We start from the raw sequence: 18,303 nt of genomic DNA on the forward strand, positions 1-18,303 counted from the left end.
TGCCTTGCCTTGCCTTGCCTTCATTTCCATGCAAAATGGATGTTAAAAATAGTGATAGTTGTGATTTTATTTGTAGCAGCTTCTGACAAATCCTCCTGACATAATTACTCATGTGATTTGTGTCTTTTTGTGTTTTTGAAATTATTTTTGGCTCTGTTTAGCAGTGCTCAAACAATATTATTGATATGGACCATATAGAAACGTTTGCACATTATAATGCTGAACAGCATACTTCAGGGTCACCACATTGTCCAGGTGAGCAAACCTGATTATGTTTGTAACATTCAGCAGGTGTTGGCAGAACACTAAACATTTTTTGGAAAGTTAACATGGTCCAATATGGCCTATCGCTTTTCAGTATAACTGCAGTATCCTATATGTATATATGGATATTGATTATCAGACAAATAATTCATATCAGATTTGCTGTGTAAACTGGTACACTATTTCTGCTTGCTTTGTGAGCTGTACTAGGCTACTTTGACTGATAAACACTTTATAGCATAATCCGTGACTAAGGGTGTAATCCCCCTGTAGCAAAAATGTAATTTTAATGTATTTTATTTGAAATTATAATCCAATTATACTTACCCACAAATACCTAAATGGAGGAACATTAGAATAAGGGAGTTACAAGACTAAGTTTTATAGGACACAAATAATTAGTAGTTAAAAGTAGTGCATAACTTCAGTTACTTTATATTAAAGGATGCACAGATTAGTAATTTTTAGTAGTGCACTGCAACTGTATCAGGGATGTGCCTTATCAGGCCCAGACGTTTCCAGGTATGTGCTATTTACTTCGTTTTTAAACATCAAGGGTTAGCTTTTCGCGCGATATCAGCTGCAAATCTCCAGTCCTTTTTCCTAAATTTCAGACTTCAGCTTTACAAACAAAAACAGCCCCACAAATTTACTGAGAAATGTGTTTAATTGTACGAAAAAACTTTGCCAAGCACGTCGAAAGAAAAGTTCTGCCACGGTATACGCAGGAGGATAAGATTTCAATCAGGCAAACCGGAAGTCTCCTGTTTCCTGCCTTGTAGTTGGGTCCTGTACAGCAGCCCGTGCGAGGCTGTCCTGGAGACCCCGCGCTGCCTGCACCTCTATCGTCTCGGGTGAGTTTGTTACAATGTAGCAATTTCTCTATTAATCCAAAAAACTGTTACAAAGCTGCAATATTCGCGAACTGCACGCGAGCCACGAACTGCACAGCTACCGCAATCGAAGCGCCACGCTGCCGCACGAACCGGCGAACATGCTCATTTTCCACCGAATTCCCAAGCATACCCCCCTCATCCAAGAGTATTCCAACATTAACTCATATTTTGCTTACAAGGAGAGATAGCTAGCTACGCAATTGCGTTTACGCTTCAAATCAGACAATACTGCCTTGTCTTTGTCAAATCGAGGCATCGTTGTGCACTAGGGGTGTTAAAATTGTGTCACTCGCTGGTTTGTTTTGAATGTCAAAGCCTCAAGCTAGCTGTACGTCTCAATATTGTTGATAGCTTGTTGGCTTAGCTGGTTAGCTAGCTAGGCTAACGAAAGTCAACCCAGATGCGTTAAAATGACTGAAAATAGAGGCAAAACAGTGGTTTAAAATTAAACGTTTTGTTAAATTAGTGTTTTAAGTCAGCAGTGTGGCTACGAAATACTCCGTGTTGTGAGTAATAAGCGAAATATACATGCAAAGCTCTTTGAAAACACTAGCTAGCATGTAGCAAGCCTCTTGCAGTGACTCCATTCATATCCTGCGTACTAGCTGCGCTCTAACCGAGCAATGGCTACGATCTGCTGCTGCTTCAGAGCGGCAACTGGGTGTACGGTCGCTTTATAGGTCTCGGTAAACTCGTGGAAGCTGATTTGAGATGGTGTTTTCGTGTTGTTGGAAACGAAAGGCACAGCTGGTGTTTTGAGTTGTGGTAAATTCAGCGGGAGGCGAGAGCCCGTTCTCGAAATCTTTGCAGGCGGAGCGAAAACCGCGCGTTTTCAGTTTGTTGTCTATTGCCATCCGCTGTTTTTTCGGATTTTAACAAATATGAGTTCTGCTTGGTCTCTCGATGGGTTCGTTACCACATGGGGATTTCTGTTGTTGATAAGTGTAGGTGTTAAAAGACGTTGAATTTTTTGAAAATCAGTTTCTGTATTTAACTGTAAACTTTATTATTATTTTATAATTTAAGGACCTCATATTTTATTTATCACGTCATGCTTGCTTTATCCTAACAAGACACCGAAATATCTGACAGTGATAGGTGATGTAATGATTTAATGAGTCACACAGGGGAAAATCAAGGACTTTGAAATTAATGTGATGGACTTCATAAATGTTTATTAATATTGTTATTAACTAACTATGTAGCCCATACTACCTAAGAGTAATTAGAGTGAGTTTATGTTATTCGGAAACTATAAGAAAAACATTAACATTGAAATTTGTGTTGATAATGTATATCTAGAATGGGTTAATACCATAAAATTTCTTGGTGTGATCATTGATCATAAGGCCTGTTGGAAATCACATATCACTTATGTGAGGGGAAAGTTAGCACGGGGCATTGCTGTCTTGGGGAAAGTAAAACAATTTCTGGATAGGAAAACATTGTATATGTTATATTGTGCTTTACAATTACCATACATGAGTTATTGTGTAGAGGTTTGGGGCAATACATATAAAAGTAATATTCAGACTATAATCATAATGCAGAAAAGGGCTATTAGACTAATAAATCAGGAGGGGTATAGGGCTCACACAAACGCACTCTTCATTAAGACGCAAACTATAAAATTCCAGGATCTGGTGAAGTTTAAAACAGTGCAAATAATATATAAGGCAAGGAAAGGGATGCTCCCAATCGAAATAAGTAAATGGTTCTTAGAAAGAGAAGGGAGGTACAATTTTAGAGGGAAGTGGAATTTAAAATTACAAAGAGTAAGAACAACATTGAAAAGGATGTCTATTTCAATAGCGGGAGTTAAATTCTGGAATGAATTAAAAGAAGAAATAAAGGTCAGTAGTGATATAAACCAGTTTAAAATAAAACTCAAAAAAGAAATTTTAAATAAGTATAAGAATGAAGAAAATGCAATTAACCCAAGACAGCAGTTAAACTGATGTTTATTTTCTTCTGCAAATTAGCAAATCTAAATATAGTTTTAGTTGAACATGAGAAAATATATTTTTGTGATGTTATGTTCTAAGTTGAAGGCATTGTATACGTTTTTTGTTGTTCAAATTTAGATGATGATGATGTAAACCTGAGGGGGTAGGGCTAAATAAGTATATACTTCTGCCTACTTTTCAAACAACTACATGGAAAGATTTTATGAAATGTTGGTGAATGTATATGTTTGAAATAAAAATGAACTGAACTGAGTGTTTAAATATAACTTAGTCTTTTTGGATGCCAAATGACCATGATGGTTAGTCCAGCTTACTGGATAGCTTTGGAAGCAAGAAAAATGTTTAGATTTTTAATGCTTGTGATTTTTCAATAAAATGCATTTCTAGACCTGGTAGAGTTATGACATTTTTACATTACAGCTTAATCCATACCCTAAACTATGTTGGAATTGAAAGTATTTCTGTATCTTGACAAATTTTTAGTCATAAAGAGTAAAATAATACATTAGTTCAGTTTAAAAACAGAATTAGAAGGTTTTGTGCTTTTAGAGAGATACTGTAAGCTAGTATAGGCTGTTCTTCATCAGTGTTGCACATCGATAGGTAATTAAATGTTAAATGTTTAGTTGTACTCTAATAAATTAAAAGGAACGTATCTTATTGTGAAATTGTTTTACTGGTGTGGCTCACTAGAGATCAAATTCAGTTGTATGTGGCTCATTAACTGAATATAGTTTGAACCCCCTCTTTGTCTAAACTAACGATCTGAGAACATAATATTAAGATCTGTGGTTTCTTTTTGTAGTTCTTCTAAGGAGTGAGCAGCTAACTCAAATCTATGTTCAATTACAATTATGACTTCCAACAGTTATGAAAACAAGATAAATGAGGTAACAGAAATATTTTTGCTTTCTTTTTTTCTTTAGTTTCTTTTTGCAGCAGTACGCTAATTTTGCCTTTCGTTTTTTAATCCAGTGTACTTGTTTTCTTTACAGTGGTGTTTATTTGCCTCTCACTAAAAACCCCAAGTCACGCCCCCAGATGCTGTGACAGTTTAAATTTGGTTAACAAGCAAAACAAATTAATCTGTTTGGAAACCGACTGATAACCAGGAGTCCAACGGGGAGCAACAAATATATTATTTCATTATTTTTTTAAGTTAATTAGGAACAAAGTAATAGTGATTATGATATTTGCACCAATAGAATAATTTTGACGTTTTCTCATGATGACAAGCAGTGCTGAAAATATGTTTTATTGCTACTTTGCAGTGCTTTACAAAAAAAATTAACAAAAATTTGTTACTTCAAAGGATTAGTAATATTAAATAATCATATGAAATTAATTCCTGTCATGCTGAAGAAGCATAGGACTTGAAAAACATCACTGTTCTGTAGTTCACTATCAAGTGTGGCAAGCCATAAATCAGCTTCTGTGTAAACATTAGGGCTGCCACAAACGATTATTTTGATAGTCGACTAGTCACCGATTATTTTTGCGATTAGTCGACTAATCAGATCATCATCCATTGGACGTACAGCGTACAGCTTATTGCACCAGCAGCATCTGGTCTTATATAACTATCATTAGCTTACAGCTTGAAGTGTTTGTGCTAACTAAAAATAAAGACAAGATGGTAGTTTATTAATTTTTAATGAAATTTGCAGATTGTTTCGGTGAAGTTTAATAAACTCCTTGCTTTCTAAAATATAACAGGACACCGGAGTATATTCTCCAGCGTCTCACACTTCTGATAATCAGCTGTCTGCTTGACAGTTTTAGCTGTGCAAAAACTATAACTTTAATCTCAGCCAAACCGATTTACTCAGGAACAAATAAAATACTAAAGAAAGCCAAACAATAACATTTTTAAGTTATCTAAGTGACTTATATATATGTTTAACCTGACTAGCAAAAGACGGCGGTGGGTTTGAAAACGATTTGCCGGGAGTCCGGTGTTCTCACGGCTCTAGTTAGCCTTGCCCCCGCCTAGCTGACGAGCTAATGAGTAACAGACGTCTCCGAAAACATCGGAGCGCTTTTGAAAATATGTGGTGTCTTGATAAACTGAGCAGATATTTGAGGTTTACACAGCTACATTCTCGCCTGAAAATATGTTAAACGTTTATTTTGTGACCCAGAAAGAATAATAAGAGTAAAGTTAAAACTAACTAGCTGCCGCCATTGTTGACAACTGCGCTGGGCTGCGCTATGAATTCTGGGACACAGCTTCTTCTTCTTCGGGGTTTAACGGCAGCTGGCATCCTTGTACATGCAGTGCTGCCATCTTCTGTTTCAGTCCGTTATTTCAGAATCAGAATCAGAATACTTTATTGATCCCTGGGGGAAATTATTTTTTGTTACAGTGCTCCATTTTAAACCAACATTAAGACAAGACAGACAATACGCTAACTAAGAATAGTACAATATATACATATATATACATACATACATACATAAGTCACTTATAAATAAATATTTGGAAAAGAAACGTGTAGTTGTAGCAGCAAACAGTGTGTTAAGTGGATGCGTTGTACAGGGAGATGGCCACAGGCAGGAATGATTTCCTGTGTCGTTCAGTGGTGCTTTTCGGTAATCTCAGTCTCTCACTGAACGAGCTCCTGTGACTGACCAACATGTCATGGAGTGGGTGGGAGGTGTTATCCAACATTGTCTTTATCTTGGACAGCATCCGCCTCTCCGACACCACCTTGAGGGAGTCCAGCTCCATCCCCACAACATTGCTGGCCTTACGAATCAGTTTATTAAGTCTGTTGGCATCTGCGACCCTCAGCCTGCTCCCCCAGCATGCAACAGCATAGAGGATCGCACTGGCCACTCTTACACTCTTAAATCCTACTACTCATTCCTGCGTCCTTTGTGATCTTACAAAGCTTCAAACGATGCGTCGACTATTAAATTAGTCGTCGACGATTTTAATGGTCGACATAATCGTGACTAGTCGACTAATCGTGGCAGCCCTAGTAAACATGGAGACAAAAATGGCTGGGTTCGAGTCCACTCTGGACATTTCTTGTGTATCATTCCCCTCACTCTCACTGTTCTTTTGCATTGCTCCCTACTGCCCTATCAAAATAATAATAATAATTAAAGCGTGCACTGACAATGAAATAAATCAAGTTGTCATAAAAACAATTTCTCATCTTTAACAGTTGTCATGGATGATGAAGACGGCAGGTGCCTTCTAGATGTAATTTGGTAAGTTAATGATGACTCGATGAAAATCGGCTAAATCTCATCACAAACTGGTCAGCCATTTCTTCCCTTGTACTGTGAAGATTCACTTTGTTTTCTCTTGCAGTGACCCAGAAGCTCTCAATGACTTTCTTCATGGATCTGAGACCCATGTGAGTATGAGTGGGGGAGGGTTTTTTTTTTTTTTTAAAAAAGAAAAGAAAGAAAGATGTCTCCTTTTTTTTTTAAGTTTATGAATTCTATTTACAAAAAGTGAGTTTGTAATTGATGTGATGAGGAGTCATAATTATGCATATTTTTGTTAGTGCTGGCATCAGTTAGTGAAGTGTGACTCTGTACTTAAGTCACTTTAGATTACACGTTAATGCACTCTGAAACCTGCTTCCCTCACTGCTTTCATGTAATTTTCTTATTGCTGTATCTGCTTAATGGTTTTCTTTGCTTTTGATTTGCACTATTTGTAGTTCCAGCCTCCCTTCCCTTTTTATTTGGCATATTCACAAAATGAGAAACGATAATACTAACGCTTCCCAACTCTGTATTACACCTATCATTTTGCATTTTTGTCACTTATCCTTTTACTGGTTCTTTTACAATCTGGGTTTCCTGGACTGTATTCTGTCCTTTCCTTGCCCTTCCCCTGGCTGATGGTTTGTATATTTATCTGTCCTGGTGACTTTTGCCTGCTGGTTTGGGTGCCTTTGGTTTCCATCTTTCCTATCCTTTGTGGGTGTGTCTGTAGTTGGACACTGACGACCTTTTGGATGGTTCAAGTGACCCCTCCAGCTCATTCTTCTCTGCCACTGGGGTGAGTAAAATCCCCCAATGCTCTTCCTTCTGTTTTCTATTTATATATGTCGCATGCTTCACCTATTACTCCTCTCCCATCTACTAACAAATCTACACTTGACAGGCTTTGTTTTGCTGCATTCTGACAAGATATTTTTGTGGGGTTTTTATATTTGCATTACTTTGTTCATTTCCACCCCTTACCATCATATCTAGTGATAAAAATTTACGTGTTACCTGATTTCACTTATTTCCTCTTCGTTTTCCTCCGTTCCTTGAAGGGCCACGTTCCAGAGGTCCAGCCTACAGCCCAGCTGTCGGCCAATGAGTCAACAGGCCTTCCTAGAGTCAGTGTTGACTTGGACTTCTTGGAGGATGATGACATCTTGGGAGGGTCCCCAGGTGGAGAAGGTGGGAGCAATGGCATTGGGACAAATCATGAGCCATGTGACATCTTGCAGCAAAGTTTGGCTGAAGCCAACATCACAGAGCAAAGCTTACAGGAGGCAGAAGCTGAGCTGGACCTGGGCTCCTTTGGAATTCCAGGCCTTACACAGGTGGTTCAGACACTGCCTGATGCCAGCCTTGCTGGGGCTGGAAACAGTGCTGTTGGTGTAGGCATTGGTGTTGGGGGAGCAGCAACAATTTTTCCCGGGTCAGCCACGAGCACCACTGCTACTCCCCCCAACGCCACAACTGACATGCTAGGGTCAGTCCTTGCTCAACAGGGCCTTCAACTCCAATCCCAGGTCATGAACAAGGCAATCAGTGTTCAGCCATTTATGCAGCAAGTGGGCCTAGGAAATGTGACGCTTCAACCCATTTCAAGTCTTCAGGCTCTTTCTAATGGGAGTCAATCTGGACATTTGGGTATTGGACAGATTCAGGTTGTGGGTCAGCCTACCGTCATGACTATCAATCAGTCTGGCCAGCCAATCCTGGCTAAAGCCATGAGTGGTTACCAGTTGCACCAGTCTGGGCCAGAGGTATCAGGTGCTGGTCCTCAGCCAGGGCTTGGAGGCTCAGGAGGTGGACTTCTGATCCAAAGTAATAAAGCTACTCTCGGATCCCCAGCTTTAAATGGACCGGCTGTTTGTGTCAGCAGCACAAACAGCAGCAGTGGTGGTACAATGACTGCTCCTGCTGGGCTTGTGGGTTTTGGCAACACCCTTTTAAGTTCAGGAATAGGATCCCAGACACAACCTCAAGGCCAAATCATGCAGAACGTGATCATCCAGCGCACACCACCACCTATTCAGCCTAAACCCCCTCAGGGGGGAGCCATCCAACCGAAACTCTTCAAACAACAACAGCAGCAGCCACAGCCAGCACCCCAAGTCTTGCAAAATGATGCCCACAAGGCCCTAGGGCTGCAGCAACTTCCAGTTTCTGCTGCTCAGAATGTAGCCTTCCTGACAGGAAAGCCAGGCTCCAATGTTGTCCTGAGTACTCAAGCCACAACTCAAGGCGCTCAGTTTCAGCAAACCCTCTTCAAGCCACAAGCAGCACAACCATCTGGCAAGCCCCTGAGTGTACACTTGTTAAACCAATCTAGCAGCATTGTTATTCCTTCTCAGACAGTTCTGCAAGGTCAGAACCACCAGTTTCTCTTGCCACAGCTGCAAGCAGGTGGGCAGATCCTGACCCAGCACCCCGGGGGCCACATCATCACAAGCCAGGGTCCTGGTGGACAAATCATTGCAAACCAGATTTTAACTGCAAACCAGAATATCAACTTGGGTCAGGTGTTGACGTCGCAGAGCCATCCTGGGGCAGCCCACATCCTCTCTGCACCCATTCAGCTCCAGCCTGGCCAGATGGGCACGCCTACCCTCTTTCAGATGCCTGTCACATTGGCTCAGAGCCAAAATCAGACACAGACCCAGACTGTCTCAGGTCATGCCCAGACAGTCATACAGGGCATGCCAATTCAGAACCCCCTGACCATGCTGAGCCAGGTGGAAGGACTGAGCCCCGCTGTCAGCCTTCAGCCAGCCTTGCAGCCTCAGCCAGGTGGAGTCCCTAGCAGCACAGTAGCAGCAACTATGGCTCAAGGACAGCCTGGAGAGTGTGTAACTGTGCTGGGAAGCTCCACAGACCAGGCTACTCATCCCACTCAGCAGCTTGTACCACAGCCATCTATCCTTGCCATGCAGCCGGCTTCTACTGTGTCCACGGTTACCACTGCATCTTCCTCCTCTCCGTCCATGTCAGTTTCCACCTCTTCCTCTGTCACAGCAGTGGGGCTGGTCCCCCCTCAGGCTCAGCAAAGTCCAGGGAGGTTACTGTTCACCAACCAGGGCCCCAGCATGATCCTGAGCCAAGAGTCTCTGCAAATGTTTCTTCAACAGGTCAGTGTTCAAACTTAAAACTTTTGCTTACCTTGTGTTCAGTTAACATTGTCTAAAAAGATGAATAACATGCATGGAGTGATATCTTGGTTTGACCTCTTTGGTTTACTATTTTACTCCCCCTTCCCTCCAATCCCCTTCCTCCTTCCTTCCCTCCCTCATCCTGAAATGGTAAATGTACTCCAATCAGGAGCAGCACCACCAAACAGAGAATGAGTCAACCCCCTCTGTGGGCGTACCTGCATCTGTAATCGTCAGCAGCAACAGCATCACTACTCCGGCCCCTGCTGTCCATGACAGCCAATTAACTGACTCTTGGGTGGGCCAGAGCCACAGCCCTTCCCCTATGGTAAAGCAGGTAGAAATGCCCCTTTATGTTGAGCCCCACCCCCTTGTTGCTGCTGCTGCCTCCACAACAATGTTAGGATATCTTATCTTTTCTCCTTACTATTCTGTACCTCTCTTCTGCATTGGTCATTGCTTCTATGGCGCTCACCCTTGCTCTGCATTTCCAAAGAACAAATATGATTGTTGGCTTGCGGCTTCTGTGTGTTTCTTACGTTGCTTAATTACATGCAAAGGCATGATCATTCCAGTTGTCCATACCTATTGCGTGCTAACTACTCTGAATTTAGGACTGGCAAACAATATTCAAAGGAATATCTTTTTCTTTTTTTTAATTCATTTGATATTCTTAATCAGTTCTAACATCCTTGACTCAAAGCTGAAATGGGCAAAAGTTATGGTATAATTGGACTATATATTTTAGCATGCTGAAATATACGAGATCTAATCTTTTTTGGCCTTTTCTGGATTTCTGCCTACAGCAGCAAGGCTAGAATAATCTCTTCACTAACACTGCTTAGTCACAGTAAATGAACTCATCTTCATCTGCTGCATTACTGATTAAGGACTGATGAATTGATTCACTCCACACTATCTTCCACCTCTCACCCCTCTGTCCCCTAGTGTGAACAGGGTAATGAGCCCCCCCAAAACCAAAATGACATGTTCACCTATCCCTCGTCCCTCAAGTCTGCAGATCACCTCCTAATTTACCACCACAGACCCACAGATCTTGATTTCTTGCTTTTGTCTACAGTTTTTCTTTTTGGCTCGCTAAATAATCATTGCCCTCTTCTTATGTGTAAATGCTAGAAATAAAATCTGTGAGCTTCTACTACTTTTACTTTAAAATCTATTAGTTTTTAATTCTAACACTTTGCTTTTGTGTTTGTTTGGTCGTTATTTACTTGTGTTTGTGTACGTCGGGATTGGGTGATAAATCTGTATTATTATCTATTAGTTTATTTGATTGTTTCTTTTTTTCATTTTAAAGTGTGTGAGTGTATTATGATATTTGCAATTAGGATTTTTAACCTAGGTGTAAGTATTAAACTCAGTATTATGATGCATACATATAGTACATCATAATAAATATTGATGTCAAAAACGTGAAAAGCCATATCGCCCAACCCTACTTTGTGTCAAATCTCAGATTGTGTGCTGGACACTTATTCGCTATAGACTTTTTGTATGTGATTTTTCTTCTTTTTTTATGTGCTTAATATCCTGATTTCATTCTTCCTTAAACTGTTTGCTCCCTTGAATCAGATAAGCATACTGTATTTTGATTCCACTTCTTCAGGTACCCTCCAGTGGACATCAGCAGCCTCTGAAGATCCATAGAATGTCTCCTTGTCCACCTGCCACAGCACCACCAGTGGCAGAAAGTCCCCAGCCTTCCCAGTCTCCTCTTACTCTGAGCCAGCAGATCCAGTCACCACACCACCAACAGCAGTCACGCCCTCCCTCTCAGCCTCAGCCACAGTCGCAAACTCCTTCTCGCTCATGCACACCCTCATCTCACCCTCCACTCTTTATTGTCCATAACCAAATTGCAGAGTCCCCCAAACCAGCTCTACAGGGCCAGCCACAGCAAACGCCACCCCAACAGACACACATTCAAGTTCAACTTCAGCCTCAGCCGGCCTCTCAGTCTGCCCCTTACCAACAAGACATGCCTCCTATGTCACAGTCACCGAAGCCTCCACCTGCACAACATCAGTTCACTGCAGCTCCTGTCAGCGCTTGTGCCACCACTGTGGTTAAAACTCATGTTCCCATCCAGGGCCTGACATCAGATCAGCAACATAATCTGCAGTTAGTAGGAGCACAAATTCAGACTCTTTCAGCCATCTCTCAACCCTCACCTAAGCAGAAACAGCTGCTGGAAAGGCTTCACCAGGTATCATTACAATGTTACACATTTCTTCTTACTGAAAACTTGTAACGTAATTAGCATACAATTAGGGATCTTGACTGTAAAATCACTGTGTGTATTTTTGACTTATTCTTTTTTCTGAGGTTCAGCAGCATGCTAAGTTGCTTTCACTAGTACAGTTTGTATTGTCGTGGAAAAATAATATATGCGATTTCTGTATATATACTTAGTTGTTATTTTCCTTTTGTTCAGTTTAGTTCCATTTATGATTTTTTTTTCTGTTATCAGTTGGGTTAAATACATTGTGAACATTACCAATAAACCTACCAGTACAATATCAGCATAACTAAATTAGGAGCCTAAGCATGCTCCAAAATATTTTGAATGTAGGTACAAATATATCTGTCCTGATGGTATTTCCAGGTCCAGCAGAACATCATGCTACAAGCTAAGCAGCCTACTCAGCCTCAGCCTCAAATCACCACTCAGTTTAGTTCCCAGCAAGATGTGCCTCTTGATAAAGTGGTGATTGCATCATCATCAGCCAGCACTGGTACACCTGCTCAGCTACCCTCAATGCTGCAGCCGACATCAGTGCTTGTCAAAACTCCTACAGGTTAGACATTAATTATTGTCAGTGATGCAAAACAGACGTTGAAGTGTTTCCTTTTGTAATTATCTTTATTCTTTATTGCTAGCATCAAGTGACTTACAGGTATTCTCAGGAGCCCAAGGGCAAGCTGGAGCAATGGTGAATCAGACTGTCACTCCTGCCAGCCTTACCCAGCCTGCACAGGTATGTAATATAACCCAATTCCCAGTAAGAACATATGTGTGGTATTTGCCTGGCGTTATTTTGTGCTACTCTAACACCTTTGTCAGTGAATATAAAATTTAACAGGGATAGTATTTTCCCAATACATTCCTTTTGTATGTTTTGTCACTTTCTGCTTTTAAATTTCCCTCTTGTTTTCCTTTCTCAGGTTCAGCCAAAGCCAGGAGTGATAAGCTCTGTTGGAGGGGTGACTCTGGGGAAAGGTGGCATGCAGATACAGGTGTTGGGAGCTAGTCTGACTCAAATGCCTGCTCCACAGCCCCCAGCTTCAATACAAGCTCAGGTAAATGAGCGTTGCTACATGTTTGTACTGCCTCTGGTATTTAAGTTTTAGTATGAAGGGTTTTAACCCTTACACTTTATATTTGTTTGTTCCTGTTACAGACAACAACAATAATGAAAATGCCTTTCAGCGCAGAGCCCAGTAAAGAAGCCAGGTATGTTCCATGGTAATTTTCCAGGGCTTCTTTTAATTGATTCTTAAAAGCCATATTTGTGAACAGTATTAATTTTACACACTTCACTGCAGGATGCTAGAACAGCTAAGGAAACATCAGGGTTCAGTGCTTCACCCAAACTACAGTGCCCCTTTCTGCTCATTTGAGGACACACTGCACAGACTCCTGCCTTACCATCTCTACCAGGGAACTGCCAACTCTTCTCAAGATTATCAAAGAGGTAACAAATTGCCTCTTTTGTAAAGCTACCAATAGGGATGGGTATCGTTTAGGTTTTATCCGATACCAGTACCAAACCGGTACTTTTGAAACAGTGCCGGTGCTTAAACGGTGCTCAAACCGGTGCTTAAAGAATGGAGAACACAAAATTGGTCCAAAAACCTCTCATGTTCAGCTGTTTGTAAAAAGATAATAATGTTAGCCTTTTCTGCAGGTATGGGGCATATATGGTATCACTCTTGGCTGGAAGCAGTGCTTAAACAATGGAAAAAACACAAACCTTGTCCAAAAACCTCTCATGTTTAGCTGTTTTCCACTTTTTCTTTGGTCATTTTAGCCTTTTTGGCCAGGGTGACGGGAGTATCTGCCATCAAAAAAGAAGACAGCCGCATGTAACTACTACGGTGTTTGCTAGTTCACCTTACATGCATTAATGTAATAACGTGGTTAGCCTACTCAACGTAAATTACACACGAACAACATTAAGCTACTCACGCAGAGAAGAACGGCTGCTGCTGCCATCATCATCCGTCATCATTTCTGCTACACTGGCAGGGCTAGGGGCCAGGACTCTCCTCTTTGGGTTTTTGGGGGATGTTGCTAACTCCGGGTCCGATAACAGGCAACCCACCCGCAGTAGATGTGTGAGGTCTCGCAGCAAGCTATCAAATACGGTGCATTTCTCGGCTTTAAAAAAAAAACGCTATGCGTTGCCAGGTGTTTCATCGGATTTGAGGTGTTACCTCCTTTGACAGTATCACAGTATCAGCTTAAAGCACTTGTTGCAGGCTGCTGAGTTTGCATCTTTTGCTGTGAAGTACAGCCAGACTTTTGACCGCTTCGCCTTGGGCATTTTTAATCTGTAGCTCTGCTCTAAAAGAACTTACGTACCTGGACCCGCCTACTATCCTCAGAAACGTAAAATGATTGGCTAGAATCCAAAGTGTATGACATCTCAGAAAAAAAAGCACCGAAATGTGCGCTGCTTTTCGGTCTGGTTACTACCGTTTATGTCAGAACCGCTGCCATCGTGGCACCGGATATCGGTACCCATCCCTAGCTACCAATGTATTGCTTGATTTATAGTTGAGAATTTTCAACAATTTGGTTCTCTTTTACACAGTGGATGATGAATTTGAGAAGGTCTCCAGCCAGCTGCTGAAAAGAACTCAGGCCATGCTGGATAAATATCGTTACCTGCTCTTTGCAGAGTCAAAAGTAAGTTTATAAATCAGCATGTTCACTGCAAGCATTCTTAGTGCGTTTTTGTCCTGAATTGATTTTAAAAGTGATGCTGTTTGGCATATGAACATGAGCAGAGACTGGGCCCCTCGGCAGAGATGGTGATGATCGACCGGATGTTCATTCAAGAGGAGAAGGTTGCATTAAACCAGGACAAGATTTTGGCAAAGGAGAGGCCAGGTATTTTACCACTGTCTGTGGTTATTAAATTATTAATAAATAATTAAAAAAATTATTAATAAAATTTTGTAGGTATTCAAAAATAAAGAAGGTGTGTTTTAATTATACATTTGTTTATTTACTTGCAGAAGAGTTTGTGGCAAATGTGCGAATGTTGGAGAGTGTTTCATCCCAGCAGAAATTATCATCTGCTGAACCCACCCCAGTGAGCGGAGGGGTATCTGCTGCTGTCCCTGCTCCAGCGCCTGCTGTTGCTGTTGCTGCTGCTCCTGCTCCTGCTGCCATCCCATCCCCTGTTCCAATCATTGCCCCAAACCCTCCGCCTGCACCCACACCAGTTTCTGCTCCTGCTTCTTCTCCTGTCTCAGTTCCTTCTGCGGCCCCTTCTCTTTCCCCTTTCCCTCCTACCAAGCTCGTGATAAAGCAGGGTGGAGGCAGTGCATCTGTGTCCTGGTCCAGTAGCTGTCCTCCTCCTCCAGCTCCACCAGTCAAGCCAGTGGCTGAACCCACTAGCCAGATCTCTACAGTTCGTACTCCAGCATCGTCATCCTCATTTTCATCCTCGACATCAAACTCTCAAGCGGCTGATGATGATGATGCTCTTCCACAGCGAACGAGCAAACCGCCTATCAAGACCTATGAGGCTCGCAGGAGAATTGGTTTGAAGCTAAAGATCAAGCAGGATCAAACGGGGTTCAGTAAGGTGGTCCACAACACTGCCTTAGACCCAGTGCACACACCTCAACCTCAGCTGAGCAGCCAGTCTATGTCCCAGACTCAGCCGCAGTCTGAAGCTGCTGTATCACAAGCGAAGGTTCACCCTTTATCAACCCCTTCGGCCACGGTTATCAGAACTCAGTCCCCTGTATGCACTACTTCGTCTGGCTTGTCAGTCACAATATCAACCTCTCAGTGTAACCCATCACTGAGAGGAAGTGTTCCCCCCATTTCAGCCTCATCTTCCTCCACCTCTTCATCCCATACTTGGTCTTCATCCACCTCCTCATCTTCCATTCAAATGAATGGGACTTTGGATCACCACGACACAGGTGGGGTCAAACACAACCCTGCCTCTACTGCCACTTCCTCACAGACAACTTGCCGTCTTCCCCTTCGAAAAACTTACCGGGAAAACATTAGTCCTCGGGTCAGACCTGGTGTCCCAGGTGGAGGAGATGAAAATTTGTCCTACCCCAGAACCACACCATCACCCCCCAGACACGAGGCCTCAAATCCTCCCTCAGAGCGGACAGTGATAGCAAGTGTGAAAGTAGAGAAGAGAGACAGGGAGGCTTTACTCACTCACACAGATTCAAGCCACGAAACTGGCCGTTTGGGGAGTGCAGTGCAGGGGCTGGACGAAATGGATGTGTTTAGTCGTGGTATCAAAACCACGCAACACCATCATCTCCCACAGCTTCTAGACAGAGAAGGGGCAAAGGAGAAAGGGGAAGAGCACACAGACCAAGAGACAGATGTAAGTAAATATAAGAGGTTGAGTGGAAAAAATCGACATAAGGCAGGAGGAACATTCAGAATGGACCAGCATGCCCCTGGGCCCCCGTCGCCAGAGTCTTCCTTCACACGAGACTCTTTGCTTCCTGCCAAACGCTGCAAGTCAGACTCTCCTGACATGGATAACGCCAGCTTCTCCAGCGGCAGCCCTCCAGATGACTCACTGAATGAGCATCTGCAGTGCGCCATTGACAGCATCCTTAATCTGCAGCAGGAACCCTCTACCCGCGGACACCATATTAAAGGGGGCAACAGCAGACCCCACCAACACCAAAGTCAGCGCCCTGGGGGCTCAGCGCCCTCATCACACAGACCTTCAGTCCCATCCTCTTCCTCTGCTTCTTCATCCTCTTCCTTGGCCCAGCACCCTCAGGTTGGTGGCCGCGGCCACAACGGCAGCCTGGTGCCCCAGACTCAAAGTAGATAACAGCCCCTCAGCCTCGGACTCACAAGGGGAACTATGAAACAGTTTAACGAGGCAGGGGAAAGGGGCACTGTGAAAACAGTATCACTGTAGTACTCTGCCAGGCTGTGTTGGCTTTGTTTGTTTATTTGAATTGTCCAAACATTTCTTTGTCATTTACAGTCTAAAGTTGCCCCATGATGGAAATACAAACATAGTCAAAAATGGTGAATTGCAGACTTGAACATGCTCGACAGATGTGCTCCCTCAGCCAAATTCGAGTAACAAGATGAAATTGTCAGTGACTATTGTTCTCTAATTCTGTCTTTATTTTTCACTTTGGTCTTTTTTTCCCCCTCATTCACTTGTTCATACATTCCTTTCATGTGGTCTGAGCACCAGTCTCTGTCCACAGCGGTTCATCTTCTGGTTTAATCAGTGTCGTAATGAGCATCAGGCATCTTATTCAAACAGTTTAAAAGGTAACAGCTTTTCACTAAGAGAGCTGCAGAAGAAAGGCCAAAGAGGTTACAGCAGTGTAGTACTGTAAACAGTCATAATACATCCAGTGTGCTGCCGGACCTACCATATTTGATTCTCTTATCACAAAGATAGTGTTGCTCCAGAGATGCAAACAACAAATGCTAAAATGAAGCAGTCCAACTCTTTATCAAGACCACGCTTCTTTATGTAGTGTATTAACCCTAAATATCAGTTGCTTTGGTCTTAAGGTAAACTCCTCTTGAATTGAAAAAAGTGAGTACCATCAACCTCTGTGTGTCTCCATTTTAAACAGATATCATGTCTTTTTTTCTTTTCTTTTTTTAAGTAAATGTTGAGGGGAAAAAATTGAACGTTTGTAAAATTGGTTTGAAATTGACTGCTCAGATGCTGTTGTACTGTCAGGATGTAAATGAACTTGTAAGAAATGCATTTTTTTCTGCTTCTATTGTCAGATGATTTTCCAGTTTCTTGTTTTTAGACTGCACCTCCACTCACCCCCCTGTTGCCTGTGATGCCAGGTTAGGACTTTATGCATTTCAGTCAGCAGGGGTCAGGCAAGGTTTCTGTGTTTTCTGTCTTTTGGATCTTCCTGTCACTGTATGCCTGCCTCACTTGAGTTTTTGTTTTTCTTTTTGTTTGTTTGTTTGTTTTTATTTCCCCCCCTTTGTATAAGCCTGGTGGACAATTCAAACACAAACACAGCACAAGCATTGAAATTGAAAAAAAGGAACAATAATAATGTACAAAAAAGACCGTGAGAGAATTTGAAGTATAGTATTACAGATTAATTTTGTATTGTATTTATTGTGTATAATGACACTTTTTAAAAAGAAAATGTACATTTAGTAAAACTGTAAATTAAACCTTGCTTCTTTTATGAAATATTGCAGCGTCCTGTCCTCTGCTCTTTTATTCCTCAACTCTGTTCCACCACTCGAGGCTGCATTCCTTTCGTTTACTAACGCTGACCGAGGAGGACTGTATGATAGTCAGGAGGAGGAGATGGTGGTAATGGTTTCAGCACTGGGGTGTGTTCTCTATCAGACAGTCAGCAGGTGGTGCATAGAAGTGAAATCATAGAGCTGGTTTGTATGCGTCATTGCTTGGAGAATCCGCAGAATTTGGAAAGAATAAGTCATTTTTACATGGGGGGTGGGGGACTAGCATGTCTAAATCTAAGGCATGTGATTATACTGAAATACAACTATTGTAAAACAAGGAGTTTCCAAGGTATAGTCAA

The 18,303-nt window shown here is 42.1% G+C and overlaps 1 protein-coding gene across 5 annotated transcripts; it reads left to right on the forward strand.

Moving 5' to 3' along the window:
• The first annotated feature begins 1,025 nt into the window (after nt 1–1,025).
• Nucleotides 1,026–17,945, forward strand: bicra (BRD4 interacting chromatin remodeling complex associated protein). 5 transcript variants are annotated; one of them, XM_082502501.1, is made up of 15 exons: nt 1,026–1,118; nt 6,301–6,346; nt 6,450–6,495; nt 7,086–7,151; nt 7,414–9,483; nt 9,674–9,832; nt 11,132–11,731; nt 12,131–12,323; nt 12,406–12,503; nt 12,691–12,825; nt 12,927–12,979; nt 13,072–13,220; nt 14,343–14,437; nt 14,536–14,641; nt 14,770–17,945. In XM_082502501.1, the coding sequence occupies exons 2-15, from the start codon at nt 6,306–6,308 to the stop codon at nt 16,581–16,583; spliced, it is 5,625 nt and encodes a 1,874-aa protein (XP_082358627.1). In that variant the 5' UTR covers nt 1,026–1,118; nt 6,301–6,305; the 3' UTR covers nt 16,584–17,945. The 5 variants fall into 5 exon arrangements, with proteins under 5 accessions (XP_082358627.1, XP_082358629.1, XP_082358628.1 ...); XM_082502504.1 differs by having other exon boundaries at nt 1,057–1,118; nt 9,674–9,841; XM_082502505.1 differs by having other exon boundaries at nt 1,057–1,118; nt 9,674–9,841; nt 14,539–14,641.
• Nucleotides 17,946–18,303: the final 358 nt, after the last annotated feature.

This window comes from Aulonocara stuartgranti (assembly GCF_965226115.1).
Source record: "Aulonocara stuartgranti genome assembly, chromosome: 14".
In the NCBI taxonomy this organism is placed as follows: Eukaryota; Metazoa; Chordata; class Actinopteri; order Cichliformes; family Cichlidae; genus Aulonocara; species Aulonocara stuartgranti.